General features: G+C 47.8%; 1 protein-coding gene across 1 annotated transcript in view; it reads left to right on the forward strand.

Annotated features, from left to right (window-relative positions):
• The window catches only part of WDR25 (WD repeat domain 25), a 144,223-nt gene extending 122,412 nt beyond the window's left edge, over nucleotides 1-21,811 (forward strand). The window contains exons 5-7 of the mRNA XM_068991352.1: nucleotides 16,994-17,164; nucleotides 20,848-20,988; nucleotides 21,488-21,811. Of these exons, the coding sequence (XP_068847453.1) occupies nucleotides 16,994-17,164; nucleotides 20,848-20,988; nucleotides 21,488-21,709 (534 nt within the window). The 3' untranslated portion in view covers nucleotides 21,710-21,811. The remainder of the gene's footprint in view (nucleotides 1-16,993; nucleotides 17,165-20,847; nucleotides 20,989-21,487) is intronic.
• Nucleotides 21,812-22,132: the final 321 nt, after the last annotated feature.

A 22,132-nucleotide genomic window follows, 5' to 3' on the forward strand; every position in this document is an offset into this window, starting at 1 on the left:
GACGGTCCAGGAGTTCTTTGTATGTTTTTTTCCCATTCCATGGCTTTTTTTTGTGTTCTAGCGGAGAAATCTTTGCCCACTTTAAGGTTGCACAGACCTTCTCCTGTGTTTTTTTAGTTTCATAGTTTTTGTTTGTATTTTTAAGTCGTGGGTCCATTTTGAGTCAAGTTTTGTGTCTAGTACAAGGTAAGATTTGTTGAGCTTTGTCACGCAGTGTATGCTCAGCTGTTTAAGCACCGTTTGTTGAAAAGACATTCCTTTCCCCATTAGATTGCTTTTGGACCTCTGTTTGAAAACCAGTTGTCCATCTACGCACGGGTCGCTTTCTGGGTTCTCAGTCCTGTTCATTGATTAATATAGCTGTCTTTCCCCTTACTGTAGTTTTACAGTAGTTCTTAAAATTGGATCGTTCAAATCCTCCAACCTTGTTTTCCTTTTTCAAAATTTTTTCTGGCTATTTTAGGTTTTTATCATCCCATTTCAATTTTGTAGTCATTTTGTCACTTTCTACAAAAAAAAAAAGTGCCTCCTGGTATTTTGATTAGGATTATATTTAATAAACAGATCAATATCAAAAGAATTGACATCTTAATGATATTGAGTCTTCTGACTCGTGACCATTATATTTCTCTGTTTATTTAGATCTTCTTTAGTGTCTCTCAGCAGGGTTTTGTAGTTTCCAGTGTTCAGAGATTTCACATATTACATTAAATTTATTTCTCAGTATTTCATGGTTTTGAAAACCATTGTAAATGGGTTTTAAAGAAAATTTTTATTTTCCAGTTGTTTGTTTCTCGTATATCAGTTAGTTCAGATCATTTCATTTGCTTAGACGTATCCGACTCTTTGCGGCCCCATGGACTGCAGCACGCCAGGCTTCCCTGTTCTTCACCATCTCCCAGAGCTTACTCAGACTCATGTCCATTGAGTCAGTGATGCCATCCAAACACCTCATCCTCTGCTGCTCCCTTCTCCTCCTGCCCTCAATCTTTTCCAGCATCAGAACCTTTTCCAGTGAGTCAGCTCTTCAGATGGCCAAAGTATTGGAGCTTCAGTTTTAGCATCAGTCCTTCCAGTGAATATTCAGGGTTGATTTCGTTTAGGATTGACTGGTTTGATCTCCTTGCTGTCCAAGAGACTCTCAGAAGTCTTCTCCAACACCACAGTTCACAAGCATCAATTCTTTGGCACTCAGCCTTCTTTATGGTCCAGCTCTTACATCCATTCATGACTACTGGAAAAACCATAGCTTTAACTATATGGACCTTTGTTGGCAAAGTGGTGTCTCTGCTTTTTAATATACTATCTAGGTTTGTCATAGCTTTTCTTCCTAAGAGCAAGCATCTTTTAATTTCGTGGCTGCAGTCACTGTCTGCAGTACTTTTGGAGCCCAAGAAAAGAAAATCTGTCAGTGTTTCCATTGTTTCACCATGTATTTGCCATGAAGTGATGGCACTGGATGCCATGATCTTCGTTTTTGAATCCTGAGTTTTAGGCCAGGTTTTTTCACTCTCTTCTTTCATCAAGAGGCTATTTAGTTCTTCTTCACTTTCTGCCGTTAGGGTGGTATCATCTGCATATCTGAGGTTGCTGATATTTCTCCTGGCAATCTTGATTCCAACTTGTGATTCATCCAGCCTGGCATTTTGTGTAATGTACTCTGCATAGAAGTTAAATAAGTAGGGTGACAGTATACAGACTAGACATGCTTCTTTCCCAATTTGGAACCAGTCTGTTGTTCCATGTCTGGCTCTAATTGTTGCTTCTTGACCTGCATACAGACTTCTCAGGAGGCAGGTCTGGTATTCCTATCTGTTTAAGAATTTTCCACACTTTGCTGTGATCCACACAGTCAAAGGCTTTAGTGTAGTCAATGAAGCAGAAGTGGATGTCTTTCTGGAATTCTCTTGCTTTTTCTGTGGAAAAGAATGGGTATATGTATATGTATAACTGAGTCACTTTGCCGTATGCCTGAAACTAACAAGACATTGCATATCAACTGTATCCCAATATAACATAAAAAGTAAATTTAGAAAGTGTATATATAGGCTATTCAGGTGTTCTATTTCTTCTTCATTTTTGTAAATTTTTTTTCTTTCAAAGATTTTCTCCATTTCATCTAAGTTGTCAGATTTGTTGAAATAAAATTACTCTTATCATTATTTCTTTCAATTTATTTTTTAATTGGCTGTTAGTGTCTTCATTTCTTCCTGTTGATCTGAGTACCAATCTACTATTATTACCCTTCAGTCTGAAGAACTACCTTTAACATTTCTTGTAGTGTAGATCTGCTGGTTGTGAATTCTCAGTTTTTGTTAACCAAAAAGTCTTTGTTTTGCCTTCATTTTTCCCATGTCAGCCCTTTAAAAATTACCTTTATGGAAGCATAATTGGCATATAATAAATAGCACATGTTTGAGGCATACAGTGGTGATGTGCACATACACCCATGAAACCGTCACCAGGATCTGTAATACAGCCATAACCTTCAGGTGTTTTTGTGCCCCTTCTTGATGCCTCCACTGATTTGTTCCCTGTCATTAGAAGTTAGTTTCCATTTTTGGTCATATGGCAGGTAACTCTTTTTTGCATGACTTTTTTTTTTCCCCAGTTCAGCATAATTATTTTGAGATGGACCCACCTTGCTGAGTATCGGTAATAGTCCCCTCCTTTGTGTTGCTAAGTAGTATTCCATTTTAAGGCTGTTGCACAGTGTACGTTCTTACCTATCGATGGACACTGGGTTGTTTCCAGGTTTTAGTTATTACAAACAAAGTACAGTGAACAAGCCTTTGTGTGGATACATGTTTTCATTTCCTTAGGTGTTACGGACAGAACTGTTTCCCTGTACCCCTGCAAATCCATGAGGTGAAGCCCCAACCCCTAATGTGACTGTATTTGGAAACAGGGCCTTTAACAACCTAATTAAGGTTAAATGAGGACCTAAGTTGTTGTTCAGTCTATGTTTTTTATGAAATTTTCTTGCTTTTTCTATGATCCAATGGATGTTGGCAGTTTGATGTCTGATTCCTCTGCCTTTTCTAAATCCAGCTTGTATATCTGGAAGTTCTCAGTTCATGTACTATTGAAGCCTAGCTTGAAGTATTTTGAGTATTACCTTACTAACATGCGAAATGAGTGCAGCTGTGCAGTAGTTTGAACATTCTTTGGCATAGCTCTTCAGGCATTCTGTCTATCAGATCTAATCCCTTGAATCTGTTTGTCACTTCCAGTGTATAATCATAAGGGGGTTGATTTAGATCATATAAATGAGGTCCTAAGAATGAGGCCCTAATCCAGTAGGACTGTGTCTTTTCATTTATTTTTTGGTTGCGCTGGGCTTTTGTTGCAGTGCGCAGGTTTCTCTTTGCAGTGGCTTCTCTTGTTGTGGAGCACAGGTTTTAGGCACATGGGCTTCAGGAGTTGCCTCATGTGGGCTCAGGAGTTGTGGCTCATGGGCCTTAGTTCCCCCATGGTATGTGGAATGTTCCTGGACCAGCAATCAGATCCACGTCCCCTGTATTGACAGGTGGAGTCTCATCCACCTTACCACCGGGAAGTAGAGACTGGTGTCTTTTAAGACGAGGAACTTCACCAGAGCGTTCTCTGTGTGCTGCATAGAGCAAAGGCCACATGGGGACACAAAAGAGAGCGCCATTTTCAAGCCAAAGAGATAGGCCTCAGTTCCGTTGGCACTTTGATCTCAGACTTCCAGCCTCTGGAACTGTGGGAAAATGTCTGTTGTGTAAGTCTGTGGTACTGTATCATGGAGGTCTGAACTGATTGAGGCATTGGATAAATACCTGGGAGGGGAATGTCTGGGTCACATCTGGTGTATGTTTAACTTTTAGAGGAACTGTCAGTTTTCCAAATGGTTGCACTCTTACATTCCCACTGACATTGTGTGAGGGTTCCATTGTTCTCTATTTTAGCCAACATTTGGTATGGTCAATCTTTCTGATTTTAGACCTTCTAAAATGTATGTAATGTGTTATCTCACTGTGATTTTACTACGCATTTCCCTAATGACTAATGGTGTTGAGTATGTTTTCCTGAGCTTACTTGCCATCTGTTTTTTTAATTTTTTTTTTGATGGTCTGTTCAGATATTTTGCTCATTTTAAAAATCAGATTGCTTTTATATACTGAGTTTTGAGTGTTCTTTATATTTAGAACATAAGACACTTATCACATGTGTGATTTGTAGATCCTTCCTCACAGTGTACAGGTTGTATTTTCATTCTCATAACAGCTTTTTAAGAGCAAATTAAAATTTTTTTTAGTAAAGTCCAGTTTATCAACATTTGTTATTGGTGCTCAATATAAGTAAATTGTATAACTTAAGGCCACAAAGATTTGCTCCTGTTTACTTCCAGGAATTGTATAGATTTGGGCTTTTTATTAGTCTGTGGTCCATTTTGTATTAATTTTTATATACGGTACAAGGTATGGATAGAAGTTAACGGTTTTACAAATAGATACTCAGTAGTGTTGCAACATCTGTTGGAAACAGTATCTGTGACTTTATGCCTTTGTGGAAAATCAGGTAACTGAATGCATGTAGGTCTTTTTGGTACGGTCTCTTCAATTCCATTGTTTTCTTTGTCTGTCTCTACACCAATGCCCTATTGTTCTCATTATTGTACTCTTACAATGAGTCTTGTAATCAGGTAATGTAAGTCTCTCAATTCTTTTTCTTTCTCAAAGTTGTTTTGACTATTCTAGCTTCTTTGAATTTACATTTCAATTTTACAATCACTTTGTCAGTTTCTACAAAAAAAGAAAAGCCTGCTTGAACGTTGAATGATATTGCATTTAAACCGCAGATCAATCTGAGGGAGCATTGAATTATTAACAATCTTGAGTCTTCCAATCCATAATCGTTGTATATTTTTCCATATAATTAAATCTTTCACATTTTTGTTAGATTTATCCATAAGTATTTATATATTTTTATGCTATTGTAAGAAGTATTTCTCAATTTCTGCTTATCCGTGGTTAAAATATAAAAATATCGTGGATATTTGTATATTTACCTTGAATTCTGCAACTATGCTAAGCTCACGTATTCTAGTTGCTTCTTTCTTTGTAGATTCTATTTCTGCAAAGACGATCATGTCATCTGTGAATAAAGGCAGCTTAAATGGTTCTTTCCTAATTTAGATGTAATTTCTTCTTTCCTTCTTCCTCCTGTTCCCTTGGATTCCCTTGTAGCTCAGTCGGTAAAGAATCTTGCCTGTAATGCAGGAGACCCAGGTTCAGTTCCTGAGTGGGAAAGAGCCCCTGGAGAAGGAAATGGCAACCCACTCCAATATGCCTGCCTGGAGAACCCTAAGGACAGAGAAGCCTGGTGGGCTACAGTCCACGGAGTCACAAGAGTCGGTCACGACTCAGTGACTAAAACACTGCCGCCTGTTACCTTATTGCACTGGCTCAGACCTCTAGAACAGTGCTGACTTAGAAATGTTGAAAAAAGACATACTGGCCTTATTTCCAATCTTAGAAGAAAAATATTCTTTCCCATAGTCACGTATGATGTTAGCTGTAGTATTTTGTTGTTTTTTGGTAGACGCTCCTACCAGTTTGAGGACGTTCCCTTTTATTTCTAGTTTGTTGAGAGCTTTTATTTTGAATCACCACTGCATTTTGTCAAATGCCTTTCTCATATCTATTGAAGGGGTAGTGTAGTTTTTCTCTTTTATTGTGTTAATATGGTGAATTTTCTTGAAAGATTTCCAAATATTAAAGCAACCTTGCAATCCTGGGATAAGTCTCACTTAATTATGACATATTATCTTCTCTACATAATTTGGATTCTACTAGCTAAAGTGTAAGAATTTTAAAATCTGTATTCATGAGGGATATTGATCTATTCTTTTCTTTTCTTATAATATCTTTGTCTAGTATTCAGTTCAGTTCAGTCGCTCAGTTGTATCCGACTCTTTGCGACCCCATGAACTGCAGCACGCCAGGCCTCCCTGTCCATCACCAACTCCCACAGTCCACCCAAACCCATGTCCATTGAGTCGGTGATGCCATCCAACCATCTCACCCTCTGCTGCCCCCTTCTCCTCTTGCCCTCAATCTTTCCCAGGATCAGGGTCTTTTCAAATGAGTCGGCTCTTCTCATCAGGTGGCCAAAGTATTGGAGTTTCAGCTTCAACATCTGTCCCTCCAATGAACACCCAGGACTGATCTCCTTTAGGATGGACTGGTTGGATCTCCTTGCAGTCCAAGGGACTCTCAAGAGTCTTCTTCAACACCACAGTTCAAAAACATCAATTCTTTGGCGCTCAGCTTTCTTCACAGTCCAACTCTCACATCCATACATGACTACTGGAAAAACCATAGCCTTGACTAGGTGGACCTTTGTTGGCAAATGTCTCTGCTTTTCAATATGCTGTCTAGGTTGGTTGTAACTTTCCTTCCAAGGAGCAAGCGTCTTTTAATTTCATGGCTGCAATCACCATCTGCAGTGATTTTCTCTAGTTTTCGTATCAGAGTAATTCTGTCCTTATAAAATAACTTGGAAAGTGTTCCTTTCTTTTCAGTTTTCTGGAAGAGTTTGTGTATAATTGATATTATTTCTTCCATAAATGATTGCTAGAATTGACTAGAGATGAAATTGGCTTGGCCTGAAATTTCCTTTTGGGAAGGCTTGAAACCTCAAATAAAATTTATTTAGTAAATATAGGATTATTCCAATTTTCTTTTCCTATTTCAGTGGCCTTTGGTAGTTTCTGTCCTTCAAGAAATGCATGTATTTCATCAATATTATCTTTTTGGTATGAAGTTTTTCATGCTATTTTAATTATTTTAAAAATATCTGTATAATGTATAGTGATATCACCTCATTTCTCTCATTCATGATATTGGTAATTTGCATCTTTTCCCTTTTTCCTCTTATCAGTCTGGATAGAGATTTATCAATTTTGTTGACCTTTAAGTATACATTTTTGTATCACTGATTTTTCTCTATTTCTCTTATTTTAAGAAATGATCAATTTACTTTTTAAACTTTTTTCTTTTCTGCTTAAAACAGGTTTATTTTCTTTGGGGATTTTTATTCTTTTCTGCTATAGATGTTCAGTTGTTTTTAGTTTTCCTCTAGGTTTTGCAGCTTCATTACACAACTGTTGATACAGTTTTTCATTTTCATTCAGTTAAAAATATTTTCTAATGACATTTTATATTTCCTCTTGATCCATGAATTATTTAGGAGAATTTAGATTGCAAATACTTGGAGATTTTCCATATCTATATATCTGTTGCTGCTGCTAAGTCGCTTCAGTCGTGTCCGACTCTGTGCAACCCCATAGACGGCAGCCCACCAGGCTCCCCCTGTCCCCGGGATTCTCCAGCCAAGAACACTGGAGTGGGTTGCCATTTCCTTCTCCAATGCATGAAAGTAAAAAGTGAAAGTGAATTCGCTCAGTTGTGTCTGACTCTCCACGACCCCATGGACTGCAGCCTACCAGGCTCCTCTGTCCGTGGGATTTTCCAGGCAAGAGTACTGGAGTGGGGTGCCATTGCCTTCTCCTGTATATCTGTTAGTGATTTTTAATTTAACTCCATTGTGGTCACACACCATACGTTGTATGTTTGAGTCCTTTTAAATTTACTGAAACTTGTTTGATGTCCTAGAACGTGGTCTATTTTGGTAAAGGTTCGGTGTGCTCATTTTGGACACTTCAATCAGTATTTTTTCTTTTCGGCACGACTCTTATCCCTGTCCTTTAGGAACTCCATTGACTAAAATATTTAAGTTCTGATATTATCTCACAAGTTCTTAAGAGTTCACTCATTTTTTCTTTTTAAATTAGGATTTAACTTTCTTTCCTTTTAATGAATTAATTTATTTATTAACTGTGCTAGGTCTTTGTTGCTTTGAGTGGGTCTTTTCTAGTTGCGGTGGGCAGGGGCTACTCCTCGTTGAGGAGCTTGGGCCTCTTGTGGCAGCTTCTCTTGTTCTCTAGCATAGGCTCTGGCAGCGTGCACTTGAGGAGCTGTGGTGCACAGGCTCCGTGGTCACGACACACAGGCTCCAGAGCGCGGGCTTGGGGGTTGTGGCACATGGTTGCTTAGTTGCTCTGTGGCACTGGAATCTTCCTGGACCGGGGATTGAGCCTGTGTCGCTTGTATTGGCAGGCAGATATTTATCCACTGCTCCACCAGGGAAGTCCTCATTTTTTCTTAAGGTCAAAATGTTTCTATTGATCCTTTTCCAAGTTTGCCAGTCCTTTCTTTTGTCACTTCCATTTTGTTATGGTGCTCATCCCATTGTTAAAATATTTTTTTCTGTTCTAGAATTTCTACTTAAAGCTATAAAGTATATATATATATGTGTGTGTTTATGTGTATAAGTGTGTGCATATATATATATAGGCTTCCCTCATAGCTCAGTTGGTAAAGAATCTGCCTGCAATGCAGGAGATCCTGGTTTGATTCCTGGGTCTGGAAGCTCTGCTGAAAAAGGGATAGGCTACCCACTCCAGTCTTCTGGCCTGGAGAATTCCATGGACTGTATAGTCCGTGGGGTCACAAAGAGTCAGACACGACTGAGTCACTTTCACTTATATGTGTGTGTGTGTGTGTGTGTGTGTGTGTATTTAATTTCTGGCCTTCCACATTGGCTCAAGTGGTAAAGAGTCTGCCTGCCAGTGCAGGGGTCATGGGAGATGTGGGTTCAGTCCCTGGGTTGGGAAGATCCCCTGGAGAAGGAAATGACAACCTACTCCAGTATTTTTGCCTGAAGAAGCCCATGGACAGAGGAGCCTGCTGCGCTAGAGTCCATGAGGTTGCAAAGAGTCAGCCAGTACTGAGCATGCACAGTACTGCTTCTATATTTCTATTTCTCTGTTGAGATCATCTTTCCATTCATTTCAGGGGTGTTTATCTTGAGAATTATTATTTAATAGATGTTTATTTGAGGATTTTTATTTAATAGCTATTTAATGTGTCTGATAGTATGGGCCAAACATCTGGGTCATTTTGGGGTTGGCATATATCATTTCACTTTTCTTATGGGTACTGTTTACATTTTCCTGGTTCTTTATATGTCAAGTAAATTCAGAATATATTGTGATTTTTAATATTATGTTGTAAGATCCTGGTCTTGTTAAAATCCTGTGGAGAATAGTGATTTGTTTGTCTTCATAGGCAACAAGCCTGTTAGATTCAGATTGTGAATGCCTTCTCTCCTGTAGGCAGTGACTCGATTTTCAGTTCCATATTCAAACCCTTTGTCATGCTGAGCCACTTAAGGGCTAGTTTCAGACTGGGGCAGCAGTAATATGTCATGTCACTTCTCAAAGCTTTCGCTGTGCTTCTTCGGTTGTGTTCCACACACAGGTAACTTAGGGATTGTCCTGGGGTGTGGTCAGTTCATAGACAGAAGCAGAGGATTCCGTTCTCAGCTTTCTCCTCTTTGGGATTTCTTCCACGCTGCCTGGCTTCCTGAACTTCCTTTCCTGGTTCTCCTGCCCAGAGATGGGGTTCTTTGAGAATGTTAGCCTGCTGCCTCGTCACACCACGTCCGTAAGTGGGATCCCCTTCAACATAAATTGGCCAGAGAAAATAGACGAAAAGATAGCATGAATTTTCCCTCTTTTCCTGGTTCTTCTATTCAGATTTCTTCCCTTCTGGTTTTTAGGTATTTGTCCTGCACTGTCAGAGCTGTTGGGGTTGGCATCAGGGCAGGGCTAGGAGAGCAAGGAGATATTTTAAAGCTTTCCCCCATACTCTCTGGCTTACAAGGACCCATTTTCTTATTCCTCTGGCCAGGATGATGGATTTATTTCACAGTTTTTGCTGTCCATGTCTACTATGTAATTCCTTAATTCAGTCTGTCTGTGGGTCAACATCAGGAGTTAAAAGGCCAAAAAAAAAAAGAAAACCCCAAACAAACCCCCAATGCCCCCCTCCCCCCAAAACTAAAACAAAGACTGGAACCTTACCTGTCATACTGGTCCTTCTTCAAATTTCAGATTCCCTCTTCAGCCTACCAGCTGTTGTTTACTTTGCAAAGTCTTCAGGTAGTTGCTTCTTGGATTGCGTCCAGAGATTTTAGCTGTACTTTATGAAAGAGAGTGAGAGGCCCTAGTAGGTTTGCTCCATTTGGGTTTAAAACTAGATTTTGTTCATTTTTAAAAATTCAGTCTTTTTTCTTTGCAGTATGTTTTGGAATTTTCACTTGCTGTGTCTTCTAGCTCAGTAATGTTCTCTTTTGCAGTGTCATGTTCGCCCCACCTAATGCACCTTTCCCTCGAACATTGTATATCCCATCGCTAGAAATTCTGTGGGGCTCCTGTATCCTCCACGTCTCTTCTAGCCTTGCCCAGTCTCCCCTCTACCTTCTTAAACATAGGTTATGTACAGTTGTAATGACTAGTGTGATGCCTTGCTTTGTCATCTCTGTCTCTTGTGGGTTTCATCGGGTTTAGAAACCAAATCTGAGTGTGGTGTTTGCTCATTGTTTCTTGGCTCCTTCAGACAGAGCTGCTGCTGCTGCTGCTAAGTTGCTTCAGTCGTGTTCGACTCTGTGCGACCCCACAGATGGCAGCCCACCAGGCTCCACCATCCCTGGGATTCTTCAGGCAAGAACACTGGAGTGGGTTGTGATTTCCTCCTCCATCAGACAGAACTAGGAAATGTTTTACTTTTTAAGAAAAAAATATATCATTGTTTATGCTGATTTGTCCAATTCAGATTTAGCATTACAGAGTTTTTCTTTAACTTCTTTGTTTTTATACATTTTTTGATCTCTTTTATACTGAAAATTTTTATTTTTCTCTGCCTTAATTCAATTTTTTTGGTATGTGCTGGCACTAGCAATGTAATGACCGAAGACAGTGTGAGGTTTCTCACAGTTCTTTTTGTTTGCAAAGTACATCCAATTAAGATTTACCATCAAATTACTGTTTTTCAGTTTATAATGTATATCAACAGAGGATCTACCTTCAACTGCTGTGCTTTCATGTCTTTTAAAATAAATCCTGTTTGTGTGGTTAAGCTACTAGCTCAAGATGGTTAATTTTATTTGCTTAATTTTGCCTTCACATTTTAGAGTCTGCCTTTTCAGTTAATTTTGTTGTATAATTTTATAAAATATGGACATGGTTCTGGAGAAGAGATTGGATAACTGCAGCCCATGGGCCCAATCTCGGCTGCACTGTTTTTGTATGGCTCTTGAGTTAAGAATGGTTTTTACATTTTTAAATGACTGTAACACACACCACACACACACACACACAAATACACACCACACACACACAGAGTGTGCAACAGTGCCTGGTGTAGCTTCCAAACCCTAATATGTTTCCTGTCTGCCCCTCTGTAGAGATCCTCTGGGTTCTGCCTCTAGCCCTGAATTCCCCAATCTGTCCTCTCCCCTTCAGAGGCAGCCTGACCGATTTTATTTACTTAGTTTCTGGTTTATTTTCTGCTGTTTTTGTGGAGGTAAACACCAACCTCTCGTATTTCCTTTCCGCCCTGTCTCTCTCTGCCTTGGCTTTGCACTGAGCAGCGTCTCCTGGCAGCTGGCCCACAGCGGGCAGGGACGCGGACCTCACTCTTTTTCTCAGCATTGCACATGGCGTTCCAGAACGTGCCTGGACTGACATCTATTTAACCGGTCCCTTTTTGTATATTTGGCTCAGATGGTAAAGAATCTGCCTGCAGTGCAGGGGATGTGGGTTCAGCCCCTGGGTTGGGAAGGTCCCCTGGAGAAGGAAGCCTCATGCTTCTGTTTTCTGGGATTTGCTGCTGTAACTTTGGGGTCAGTTCCTACAAGTGGGGTGCTGGGTTATACATGTCGCTGAGTAACAAGGCATATGCCATTTTGCTTGGCGTTGCCCAAATTCTCTCTGGGGAGACAGGACCATTTTACATTTCTGTCAGCAGTGTGTAGTGTAACTAATGCCCCACAGCCACCTAACGGAGTGTGTTGTCAAACTTTGGAGTCTTCTAATTTGATAAGAGATGATATCTCCATGTAATTTAAAAATTTCATTTCTTATGAGCAGGATTGAAGGACAATTACATTCCCTCTCATATGAACTCTCTGTTCATTTCCCTTGCCCATTTTTTCTGTAGAGCTATTGGTCTTTTTCATCGATTTTTAGAAACTGTCTGTGTATTAGGGACTATTAGGGGTAGTGACCTATAAACTGGGGCTTCCCAGGTGGCTCAGTGGTTAGGGATCTGCTCGCAGTGTAGGAGACACAGGTTCTGTTCCTGGGTCTGGAAGATCTCCTGGAAGAAGAAATGGCAACCCACTCTGATACTCCTGCCTAGAGAATTCCATGGACAGAGGAGCCTGGCAGGCTACAGTCCATGGGGTTGCAAGGAGATGGACATGATTTACCAACTAAATAAGAACAAGACCTATACATTTCAAGTATCTTTCCCATCTGTCTTTTTTATTCTTCTTAATTACTGTTTCTTATGCCATACAATAGTGTTTAATGTTGTTATTACTATTATTTTCATGTACTTAGATTTGCCATCTTTTCTTTTGGTGCTCTGGCCTTGGAGCGCTACCCAGGATAGCTTCCCCTAGTCTCAGGCTGTAGAAAAATTTAATCATACTCTCTTCTCATATTTGTATAATGTCTTTTTGTTTTTAATAGAAATTTCTGATTAAAAAAAAAATTACCCACAGAGCGCTTTTGGTGTACACTGTCCCATGTGACCAGCTACTTTCCCTTGTTTGATTTTAAGCCATGGAAAGGGGCCCTGTGCTCAACCCTCCAGCATGCCTTTGTGCAGAGACTTGTCTCGTCTCAGAACCCAAAGAGACCAATATGTTTATATCCAAGGGGAAGGAACTGAGGTTTGGGGAGGAGGGATTTGTCCAAGGACCCGCGGCCCCATCCCGGGGACGAGCTCTGGCTGGCCTGGGGAAGAGGGCTGTGATCCGCTGCTCTGTGCTGGCTGCTCGGCCAGGCCGGTCGCTGTCCTTCCCTCCTGAGCCATAGGTCCTGTTGTTAGTCCCACCTTGCAGGTGTGGAGCCTGAGGCGCGGAGAGGTGAGTTGCCTGTCCTGGACCAGGCAGCCAGACAGGCCATCGCGCTCAGATGCCTGGGCGTCTGCCTGAGAGCTTGGCCCTTCCACCTCTGGATGTCTGGCGATGCCGTGCATGCATGCACTGAGCGCCACCCCACCTCCCTGCCGCGGCCTCAGAGATCCTTGGAGGTTGAAGTGTGCTTGTCTCCATGTCGAGGGCCGTGGAGGGGCCCATGGTGAACTTCGTGATGCCCAAGGGCCGGCATGCTCCTGGCAGCTGGAGGCCACAGGTCGCAGCTTTTCAGCTTGTACTTTTGTCCACTCATCTGTTTGTGTAGCTGCTCACTCACTTATCCTTCATTCAACACACCTTCCTGCTGCCTGCAGTGGGCAGACCCAGTCCTGGCCAAGGGTGACCAGACAAACAAACAGGAGCACCGCGTCCTGCAGGGTGGTCAGGTGGCCTCGGCCGTCCTGCGGGGCCCAGAGCAGCGGCTCCCTCGCTGTCCCTGCGGGCCTAGGTGGGAGGAGGGGAACTGGCTTCCCCAGCCCTTCCTCTCTCCGGGATCCAGCGCTGAGTAGAAGCTTGTCGTCCAGGCCAGTCCCCGGGTGGTGATGATTCGAAACCAGACGCGGTGAGGGCAGGACTGCCCTGGGCACCAGTGAGTCAGCAGGCTGGACTGGAGCCTTGCCTGCCCCCTCCAACCCCACGAACCTCGGACGTGGCAGGGACCCCGGGAAGGGAAAGCTGAGCCTTCAGATGAATCCAGAGCAGCCCAGTTACCCAGGATTGTCTCGTGGGTAAAGCAGACTTTTTAAAGGGTTATCAGGCGTTTTTCATTGCACTAAATGTGTCTTGATCATGTCTTCCTTTTCTCCCAGAGCCGTAGACTCTTGGCCAAGTGTCTCCAAGCATCTGCTGATGGAGGCCCCGGTTGCCAGAAGAGCCTGAGCAAGGCTCCCCTCTGGATCCAGCTAGTCAGGCCCGTGTAGCGCTGTCTCACGCCCCTGGGGCAGGGCTGCACCAGCTGTCGGTGTAATTAAGTTCGCCATAAAACCCACCAACTAGACGCACAAATGACTTCCCGGCTCTCTCCCCGGGCAGGAGCAGTTGGGAAGGCAAGTCAATCATGTTCGGTGGCGATCACTCCAAAGGTCAGCCTTCCACTTACAGCGCCGTTATTGGCAGGGATCACCCATAACACGGCTGGTTTCCCGGCCTTTCGATTTTACGACGCTCTAATGAATTGGGCCATTTCCATGCATTCTCAGGAAGCGTACAGAACAAGGGTTTTCATTCTCCTGGAAAAGTTTGTCTTGGGGAGGCAAGGTGGCATGTTGGTGGGCATGCAGGTAGTTCTGCCAGGGTCGGGCCGAGCACTCCGGCACTTCGTTCCTCCGGGCTTCCGCGCCGCCCTCCAGGGTGAAGCTTCCTCCCGCATCGGCAGGAGATGAATTATCTGGTGCTCCCGCTGCCCCCGGCCGGAGCTCCTGGAGCGGTCCTCTTTCCCGGTACTTTCCTGGGTCAGTGCGTTTCCTGAGTGCATGTGGGGACTGAGGTGCCGTTGCTGGAGATGGTCCCGGTGCCCACGGGCCTCACGGTTGTGCCCGCTGGCGGCCATTCTCCGTGAGCCGGTGGGGCTCTTGGGGGCCTTGTGCCCCCGACATGGGAGGAGAAACTCCTCGGTGCACCGGTCACGTCCAGGGTCGTGAGTTGGGTCAGACTTACTCCTCCCCTTGCTGCCCTGGCCATCCTCAGCCCCCTGCTCCTCACCTGGATGCGGTGATGGCGAGAGCTTTGGGAAGGGGGACAGGAGGGCATGCAGCCCCCACGTGGCCTCAGGGTGGAGGTGGGGGGTGGCTGGTGGTGGGGAGGGGGTTTGTAAGTGAGGGGAGAGGCGTGGCCCCACAGATGGGCGGGGCCGTGGGTCCAGAGCCCCAGTGTCCCAGTGACGGGCCTCGCTCCCGCCCCTCCCTGCTTTTCCCACCAGAGCAGGTTCCAAAGCCTGTCTTGAGACAGCGCTGTGCTTGGTGAGTCGGAATAGCGTGTCCTCATAGGGGCAGATGTTGGGCACTGAGGCGGCGTGCCCTGTCTGTTCACAGGCCCTAGACTGCTGCCCTAGCTCCAAATGGGCAGGCCAGAGCATCCATCCGCAAAACAGCTGCTGTGCCCCTCCTGGCTGGGAGTTGGAGCGTTCCTTCTAGCTCATACTGCAGGAGACTCAAGGCTGCCTGGGAGGGCAGGGCAGGCCTGCGGGATCCTGGTGTAGGGAGAGAGGAAGGGAGGGAGGCAAGGAGGCCGGCAGCCCCGTGCTGTCTGGGGAGCAGCCGCACAGTCTGGCCTGGTTTCCAAGGCCTGTATGGCCACCCTCTCTTTGCTGCCCCTGGACCACTCCTCAGGCTTCAGGGGGCCTACCCAGAAACCATGCTCACTGGGGACTGCTTCTGAAGAGGCTCAAAGAAGGCACTCGTTGGTTGCCCACCCTCCTCCCAGGAATTTGTCCCAACATTTACCAAGACAGAACTTGGCCAGCAGGAGGCCTGGATGGGGTCCCTCCACCCCCGGGAAGCACGACGCCCTGGCCCTGCACCTTTGAGCAAATGCCTGCATCTCTCTGAGCCTCAGTGTTCCTCATCTGGAGAATGGGTCTCAAAATACCCCTCTGTCTAAATTGGAGTTATGGAGTGCTGCATTTCACGTGAATTTGACTTACATATGTTTGAAAGAGGATGCTATGATATCTCGGTCTGCAACACTGGCAAGATTTTAAATTTCAGTTTTTGAAATATATGTCAAGACAGGTGGTTTCCCAACTGGCGGCCGAGGTGCCGGAGAGCTGTGTTTGTGCTGTGGCCACATGGTGGCGCCCTGGGAGCTGGTAAACAGGCCGCCAGGCCTGGCAGGCGGGCCCAAGGCGCTGTGCCCACAGCCTGCTGCTCACTATTGCAATTTAAAATCATCCTGGAGTTTGTTGCACAGAGGTATTTGCTGACCCCGGTGCTGGGACTCCCACCCTGCCCCTAACCAGCCCATTTGTTGTAGAATGGAAGGTTCACGTGATGAAACGCTCTGAAGAAAGCGGAACAATGGCTTGATGCTAAATTGCATTAGTTTAGAGATGGGAGAGTGTGGAATGTTGGCAATGATGTAAGAAAGAAAGCGTGTCTTTAAAACTAGCTAACGTACTGTGATTCTGGCTCCATGAGCTGGAGACTGCCGGCTCCCATGTTGCAGGTACCACTCCAGGGGCTACAGGCCAAGGCCTTGAAAGCTATGAATTATGGGACTCTTCACAAGCAAGGCTTCCCTGGTGGCTCAGATGGTAAAGCGTCTGCCCGCAATGCGGGAGACCTGGGTTCGATTCCTGGGTCAGGAAGATCCCCTGGAGAAGGAAATGGCAATCCACTCCAGCACTCTTGCCTGGAAAATCCCATGGGCGGAGGAGCCTGATAGGCTACAGTCCATGGGGTCGCAAAGACTTGGACATGACTGAGCGACTTCACTTTCAGAAGCAAGAGCCTTGCACAAAATATGGCCCAGGTATTGGTGGGTATCACATGATGGTGCCCTTATGTGCCCTTGGCCAGGTGTGGCACCCTTCCCTAAGCACTCCTTCATCGGCCCCTGCTGCTCCCTAGGGGAGCAGTCATGAGGCCAGGGGGCATCTTCGTGCCTCCCTGGGCCCACATGCCAGTTGGTGTGGGGAGGGTGAGGGCATGGAGGATATCCACAGGGAAGGCAGGTCGTGGGGGGTGTTAGGGAGCAGGGCCCGAGGGAGACAGGCGTGTGCCTGCTGGGGGTGGGAGGCCCCAGAGGTCTCCCTCCAGCAGTCCCCACCCCCGCGCTTGGGCTGCTCATCCTGGTGGGGGGGGCATCTTCACGCACTGCCCTCCCAGACCCTGCAGCCCACATGTACTCGGCGCCCCGCACCCCTGGCCCTGCCCGTGGACTCCAGGGGCCCCACTGTGACAGGTGCCCACTCTTGCAGGTGGTGAGAAGCTACAAGGCCACCATCCAGCAGACCCTGGACATCCTCTTCCTCCGGGAAGGCTCCGAGTTCCTGAGCAGCACAGATGCTTCAAGCCGGGACTCTGCCGACCGCACCATCATTGCCTGGGATTTCCAGAGTTCCGCCAAGATCTCCAACCAGATCTTCCATGTGAGAAACCCTGTCATTGGGCATTGCTTTCAGGTTGAGCCCCAGCCCCAGGGTGCATCCATGTAGCCCCCAGGCTGTCTGGGGTCTCAGGTTGCATCCTGCGGAGGTGGTTCAGCCAGCAGGAGCTTTGGAGGGAGAGGGCTGTCTGAAGTCTGTAGGGTCGGGGGAGGTAACATGCAGGTCCAGGCCTGCCCGGATTGGGGTGACTCCCTCACAGTCCTCTCACTCGCTCTCTGCCCAGCACAGCCATGCCACGGGGTAAGGGTGTGGGAGGCAGCCTCATTCACATCCACAGGAAAGTGGCTGTCCACCCCGAGACAACCCTACTCTAACCCTCCACCACCCCAGCCAGCCTGCGGGTCCACCTCACCCCTTGCTCAGTAGCTTTGATAGGGGCTGTGACTCAAGGGTTGGAGCCCAGACCCTGAAGGTAAACCACCTGCGTGAGTTAAATTCCTGCTTCCACCACCTACAAGCAGGGGCCCAGGCCCAGTAGTTACTCTCTTTGATTCTCATTTTTTTCCCCTTAGAAAATTGAGGATGAGAATATTTCTTGCCTCATAGTGTGGTTTTGAGAATTAAAAGATGTAGATACTTAGTCTAGCACAGTACCAGGTGCAGGGAGTTCTCAATAAATACATTACCTATCATTACCATCACCGCCACCATCACCACCATCGCCACCATCACCACCATCACCACCATCACCACTGTCACCACCACCATCCACCATCACCACCATCCACCATCACCACCATCACCACCACCATCCACCGTCACCACCACCATCCACCGTCACCATCATCATCACCACTATCCACCACCACCATCATCCATCATCACCATCACCACTATCACCACCACCACCCACCGTCACCACCATCCACTGTCGCCATCATCCACCATTGCCACCATCAATACCACCATCCACCATCACTGCCACCATCAGCACCACCATCACCATCACCGTCATCATCACCACTATCCCCTCCCCACCATCACCACCATCAGCACCATCACCACCATCAGCACCATCACCACCATCATCACCACCATCACCATCATCATCATCACCATCACCACCATCATCACCACCATCCACTATCATCATCATCACCATCACCACGATCACCACCACCATCCACCATCACCATCACCATCGTCATCACCACCATCCCCACCATCCCCACCATCCCCACCACCATCTGCCATCACCACCATCTCCACTCTCCTCACCATCCCCACCATCACCACTATCCCCACCACCATCACCATCACCACCATCAGCACCATCACCACGATCACCATCATCATCATCACCATCACCATCCCCACCACCATCCACCATCACCATCCCCACCATCCACCATCCCCACCACCACCACCATCATCCATCATCACCATCACCACTATCACCACCACCACCCACCGTCACCACCATCCACCGTCGCCATCATCCACCATTGCCACCATCAATACCACCATCCACCATCACTGCCACCATCAGCACCACCATCCACCATCACCACCATCACCATCGCCATCACCATCACCACCATCAGTACCATCACCACGATCACCATCATCATCATCACCATCACCATCACCACCGCCATCACCATCACCACCACCATCACCATCACCATCCCCACCACCATTGCCACCACCATCCCCACCATCCCCACCATCCCCACCACCATCTGCCATCACTACCATCTCCACTCTCCTCACCATCCCCACCATCACCACTATCCCCACCACCATCACCATCACCACCATCAGCACCATCACCACGATCACCATCATCACCATCACCATCCACCATCCCCACCACCATCCACCATCACCACCATCTCCACTCTCCTCACCATTCCCACCATCATCACCATCCCCACCATCAATCACCATCACCATCACTACCATCAGTGCCATCGCCACCATCGTCCTCATTGTCATCACCACCGCCATCATCTTTTAAGATTTCAAGTCAGCTATGACTAATGTCTTTGATGCTGCCACCCAGAATTTAAAGATATGTATCAGGTGTGCTTTGGAGTAGGAAATGGCAACCCACTGCAGTACCCTTGCCTGGAATCCCGTGGACAGAGGAGCCCGGCGGGGCGCAGTCCACGGGCACTGAGTCAGACACGACTGGGTGTGTGCAGCAGCAGCAGGTGTATGTGCGCACCGTTTCCCTCTCCCTGACTTTTCCCCTTGCTCTTAAAGGGTCCTCAGTGGTCCTGAACAAACCCACCTCTAGACCTTCACTCCAGAGTTCTAGTTCAACCCCATGCGAAAGGCGAGCCCTGGGAGGGGGCCGGAGGGGTGTGTCTGGCCCCTGGGGCATCCTGCCTCCGCCGGCCCTGTGGAGACCAGGGAAGCGAGGGAGGTGGATGAAAGTGCTGTGTGCCCGAGCTGCCGGCCCTCCTAGAGGCACACCTCCTTGCCCTGCGTGCCGGTGCGCAGGCGCTCTGCCTGGAGCCTCTCGCCAGGAGCTCACGATGAGGTCGCCGTGCGCCTCCAGCAGCTCATTAGTCTGTGGTTCCAACTGCTCCCAGTGTCGCCCTGTGAACTTGGGCTCATTTAGAGGGTGTGGCTTCAGGACATCACTTAGAACACGGAAGGACAGGTGCAGTGCAGGACGCTTTTAGAGGTGTTTTTGTGTGACTCAGTGCATTAAGCAGCGAGATCTCTCCTCCTGCTTGGAACCCCGTGGGCACGCATTTATCTCTGCACTTGGCCAGTCACCTCCTTGCTCACTATGTGTTCTGGCGGCTCTGCACCCAAGGCTGGGCTGGGGCTCCCCTACGGCTCACTGTGCAGGTGGGGAGATGGGCGTGTGGATTTGTTTTCTGTCGCTGTGTAACAGATTACAAAGTAGCATAAATCCAGTGACTTAAATCGATAGAAATGTGTCCTTTCAGTGATGGAAGCCGGAAGTTTGTAAAAAAGTATCCTGGGGCTGAAATCAAGGTGCTGGCGGGGCCTGTGTCGTCTGTCCTTTGCTCCTTCCAGCTTCTGGCGGCAGCTGGTGACCCTTGGCTTGTGCTGTGTCCCTCCAGTCCCCACGCCAGCATCCTCAGATCTCTCTCTCTGCTCTGTCTCCACGTCCCCGCCTCTGTGTCTGGTCTCACTCTGCCTCCCTTCTCTATGGATGCTTGTGATTGCATTTAAGGATGCAGTAATGCAGGGTAACCTCCTCATCTCAAGATCCTTCAGTTAATCCCTGCAAAGATCCCCCTGCTTTTTTAAAAAATACACAGATGGTGACACAGGTCCCAGGAATTTGGACATGGAAGTCTTTGGGGGGACATTTTTCAGTTCACCCCAAGGGCCAGGAGGCAAAGAGCATAGGGACCCCTAGAAGCTGGAAAAGACAAGGGAACAGATTCCGCCCAGAGACCCCAGAAGGAGCAGAGCCCTGCTGGCATCTTGATTTTAGCCCAGGGAGACCGTGTCAGACTTCCGACTTCCAGAAGCGTAGGATAATAAATGTGTGCTGCTTTTAGCCGTAAAATTGGAGGCATTTGTTACAGCAGCAACAGTAAGCTCGCAGCCCCCTGAGCCGAGGTCTGGGCGAGGGGCTCAAGGCCCCGGGAGCAGAGGATGGGTGGCGGGCCCGTCAGAGGCAGGAGCCCGCCGGGGAGCCTGCCCCACCCTCTCTAAGCCCTGCTGTCTCTCAGGAGAGGTACACCTGCCCCAGCCTCACCTTGCACCCGCGGGAGCCCGTGTTCCTGGCGCAGACCAACGGCAACTACCTGGCCCTGTTCTCCGCCGTGTGGCCCTACCGGATGAGCAGAAGGCGGCGCTACGAAGGGCACAAGGTACCCCATCTCGTCCTGTCTCCCCGGGGGTGGAAAGGTGTCCCACGACCATGCCGGCAAGGGACTTGCAGTCCCCAAGAGCACGGACCCTCTGTCCAGGCAACCTGTGATTTCTGTTTCCTGGGTGATCCCATACCGTGTGGCCTGATGTCCACTTGAAGCCTCGGGCCACATCTGGCCCTTCCCTGGGCCCCAGCCGCCAGACAGGGCCGGTCTCCGCAATTTGCTGGCTCACGTGGACCTGGGGCTGGGGGCCCCTCTCCATCAGCCTCTTCTCCCTGCGGGCCGCCCTGAGGGCACAGGCTCCAGGGACCCACTGCCATGCTGTGCTCCTGGACTCACGAGAGCCACCTGGCGACATCGGCCTGGGCGCGGGGACCCCCGGCTCACGGCAGGAGCTCAGCTGCGGCTCCGGGCCCGGCGCTCCTCCGTGGGAAGGGCCGTGGGGCCACGTGCGCTGAGCCGTGCGGTTGCTCAGCTGGCCGCTCATCCTCCGCAGGTGGAAGGCTACTCGGTGGGCTGCGAGTGCTCCCCGGACGGCGACCTGCTGCTGACGGGCAGCGCTGACGGCCGGGTCCTGGTGTACAGCTTCCGCACCGCCAGCCGTGCCCGCACACTGCATGGGCACACGCAGGCCTGCGTGGGTGCCACCTTCCACCCCGTGCTGCCCTCCATGCTCGCCACCTGCTCCTGGGAGGGTGACGTCAAGATCTGGCTCTGAGCCTCACAGCGTGGAAGCCTCCCGATGAGGAGGGCCTGAGGTTGGCTTCGGCCCAGGCTCGGATGGATGCCGCCTCCCCATCCTCCGAGCCTCTGTGTTCTCATCTGTAAAATGGGGACGAAAACCTTGTGTCTCAGGGTTCCGAGGACTACGTGTTAGCAAAAGCACCTGGTGGGTTGCTGGCAATGCTCAATAAATGTGAGTGTTCTGCTATTTCTTAGATTATTTCAGCAAAAACACGCTTCGGCAGCTTCTCTCGCCTCCTTTCTTGCGGGCCCGCTGGAGCTCGGAGACAAAGGGCAAGTCGGGGTTGGAGAGGTGGGGCTCTGGGTCCTAGGTCTGCCTCCCCTCCGTCTCACAGGGTCTGTTCAGGCCTGGGCCCCTCCTCCCTCCTCCAGAGCACGGCCAGTGGGGTTCCCAGGC

Source organism: Capricornis sumatraensis, chromosome 19 (assembly GCF_032405125.1).
Source record: "Capricornis sumatraensis isolate serow.1 chromosome 19, serow.2, whole genome shotgun sequence".
Taxonomy (NCBI): Eukaryota; Metazoa; Chordata; class Mammalia; order Artiodactyla; family Bovidae; genus Capricornis; species Capricornis sumatraensis.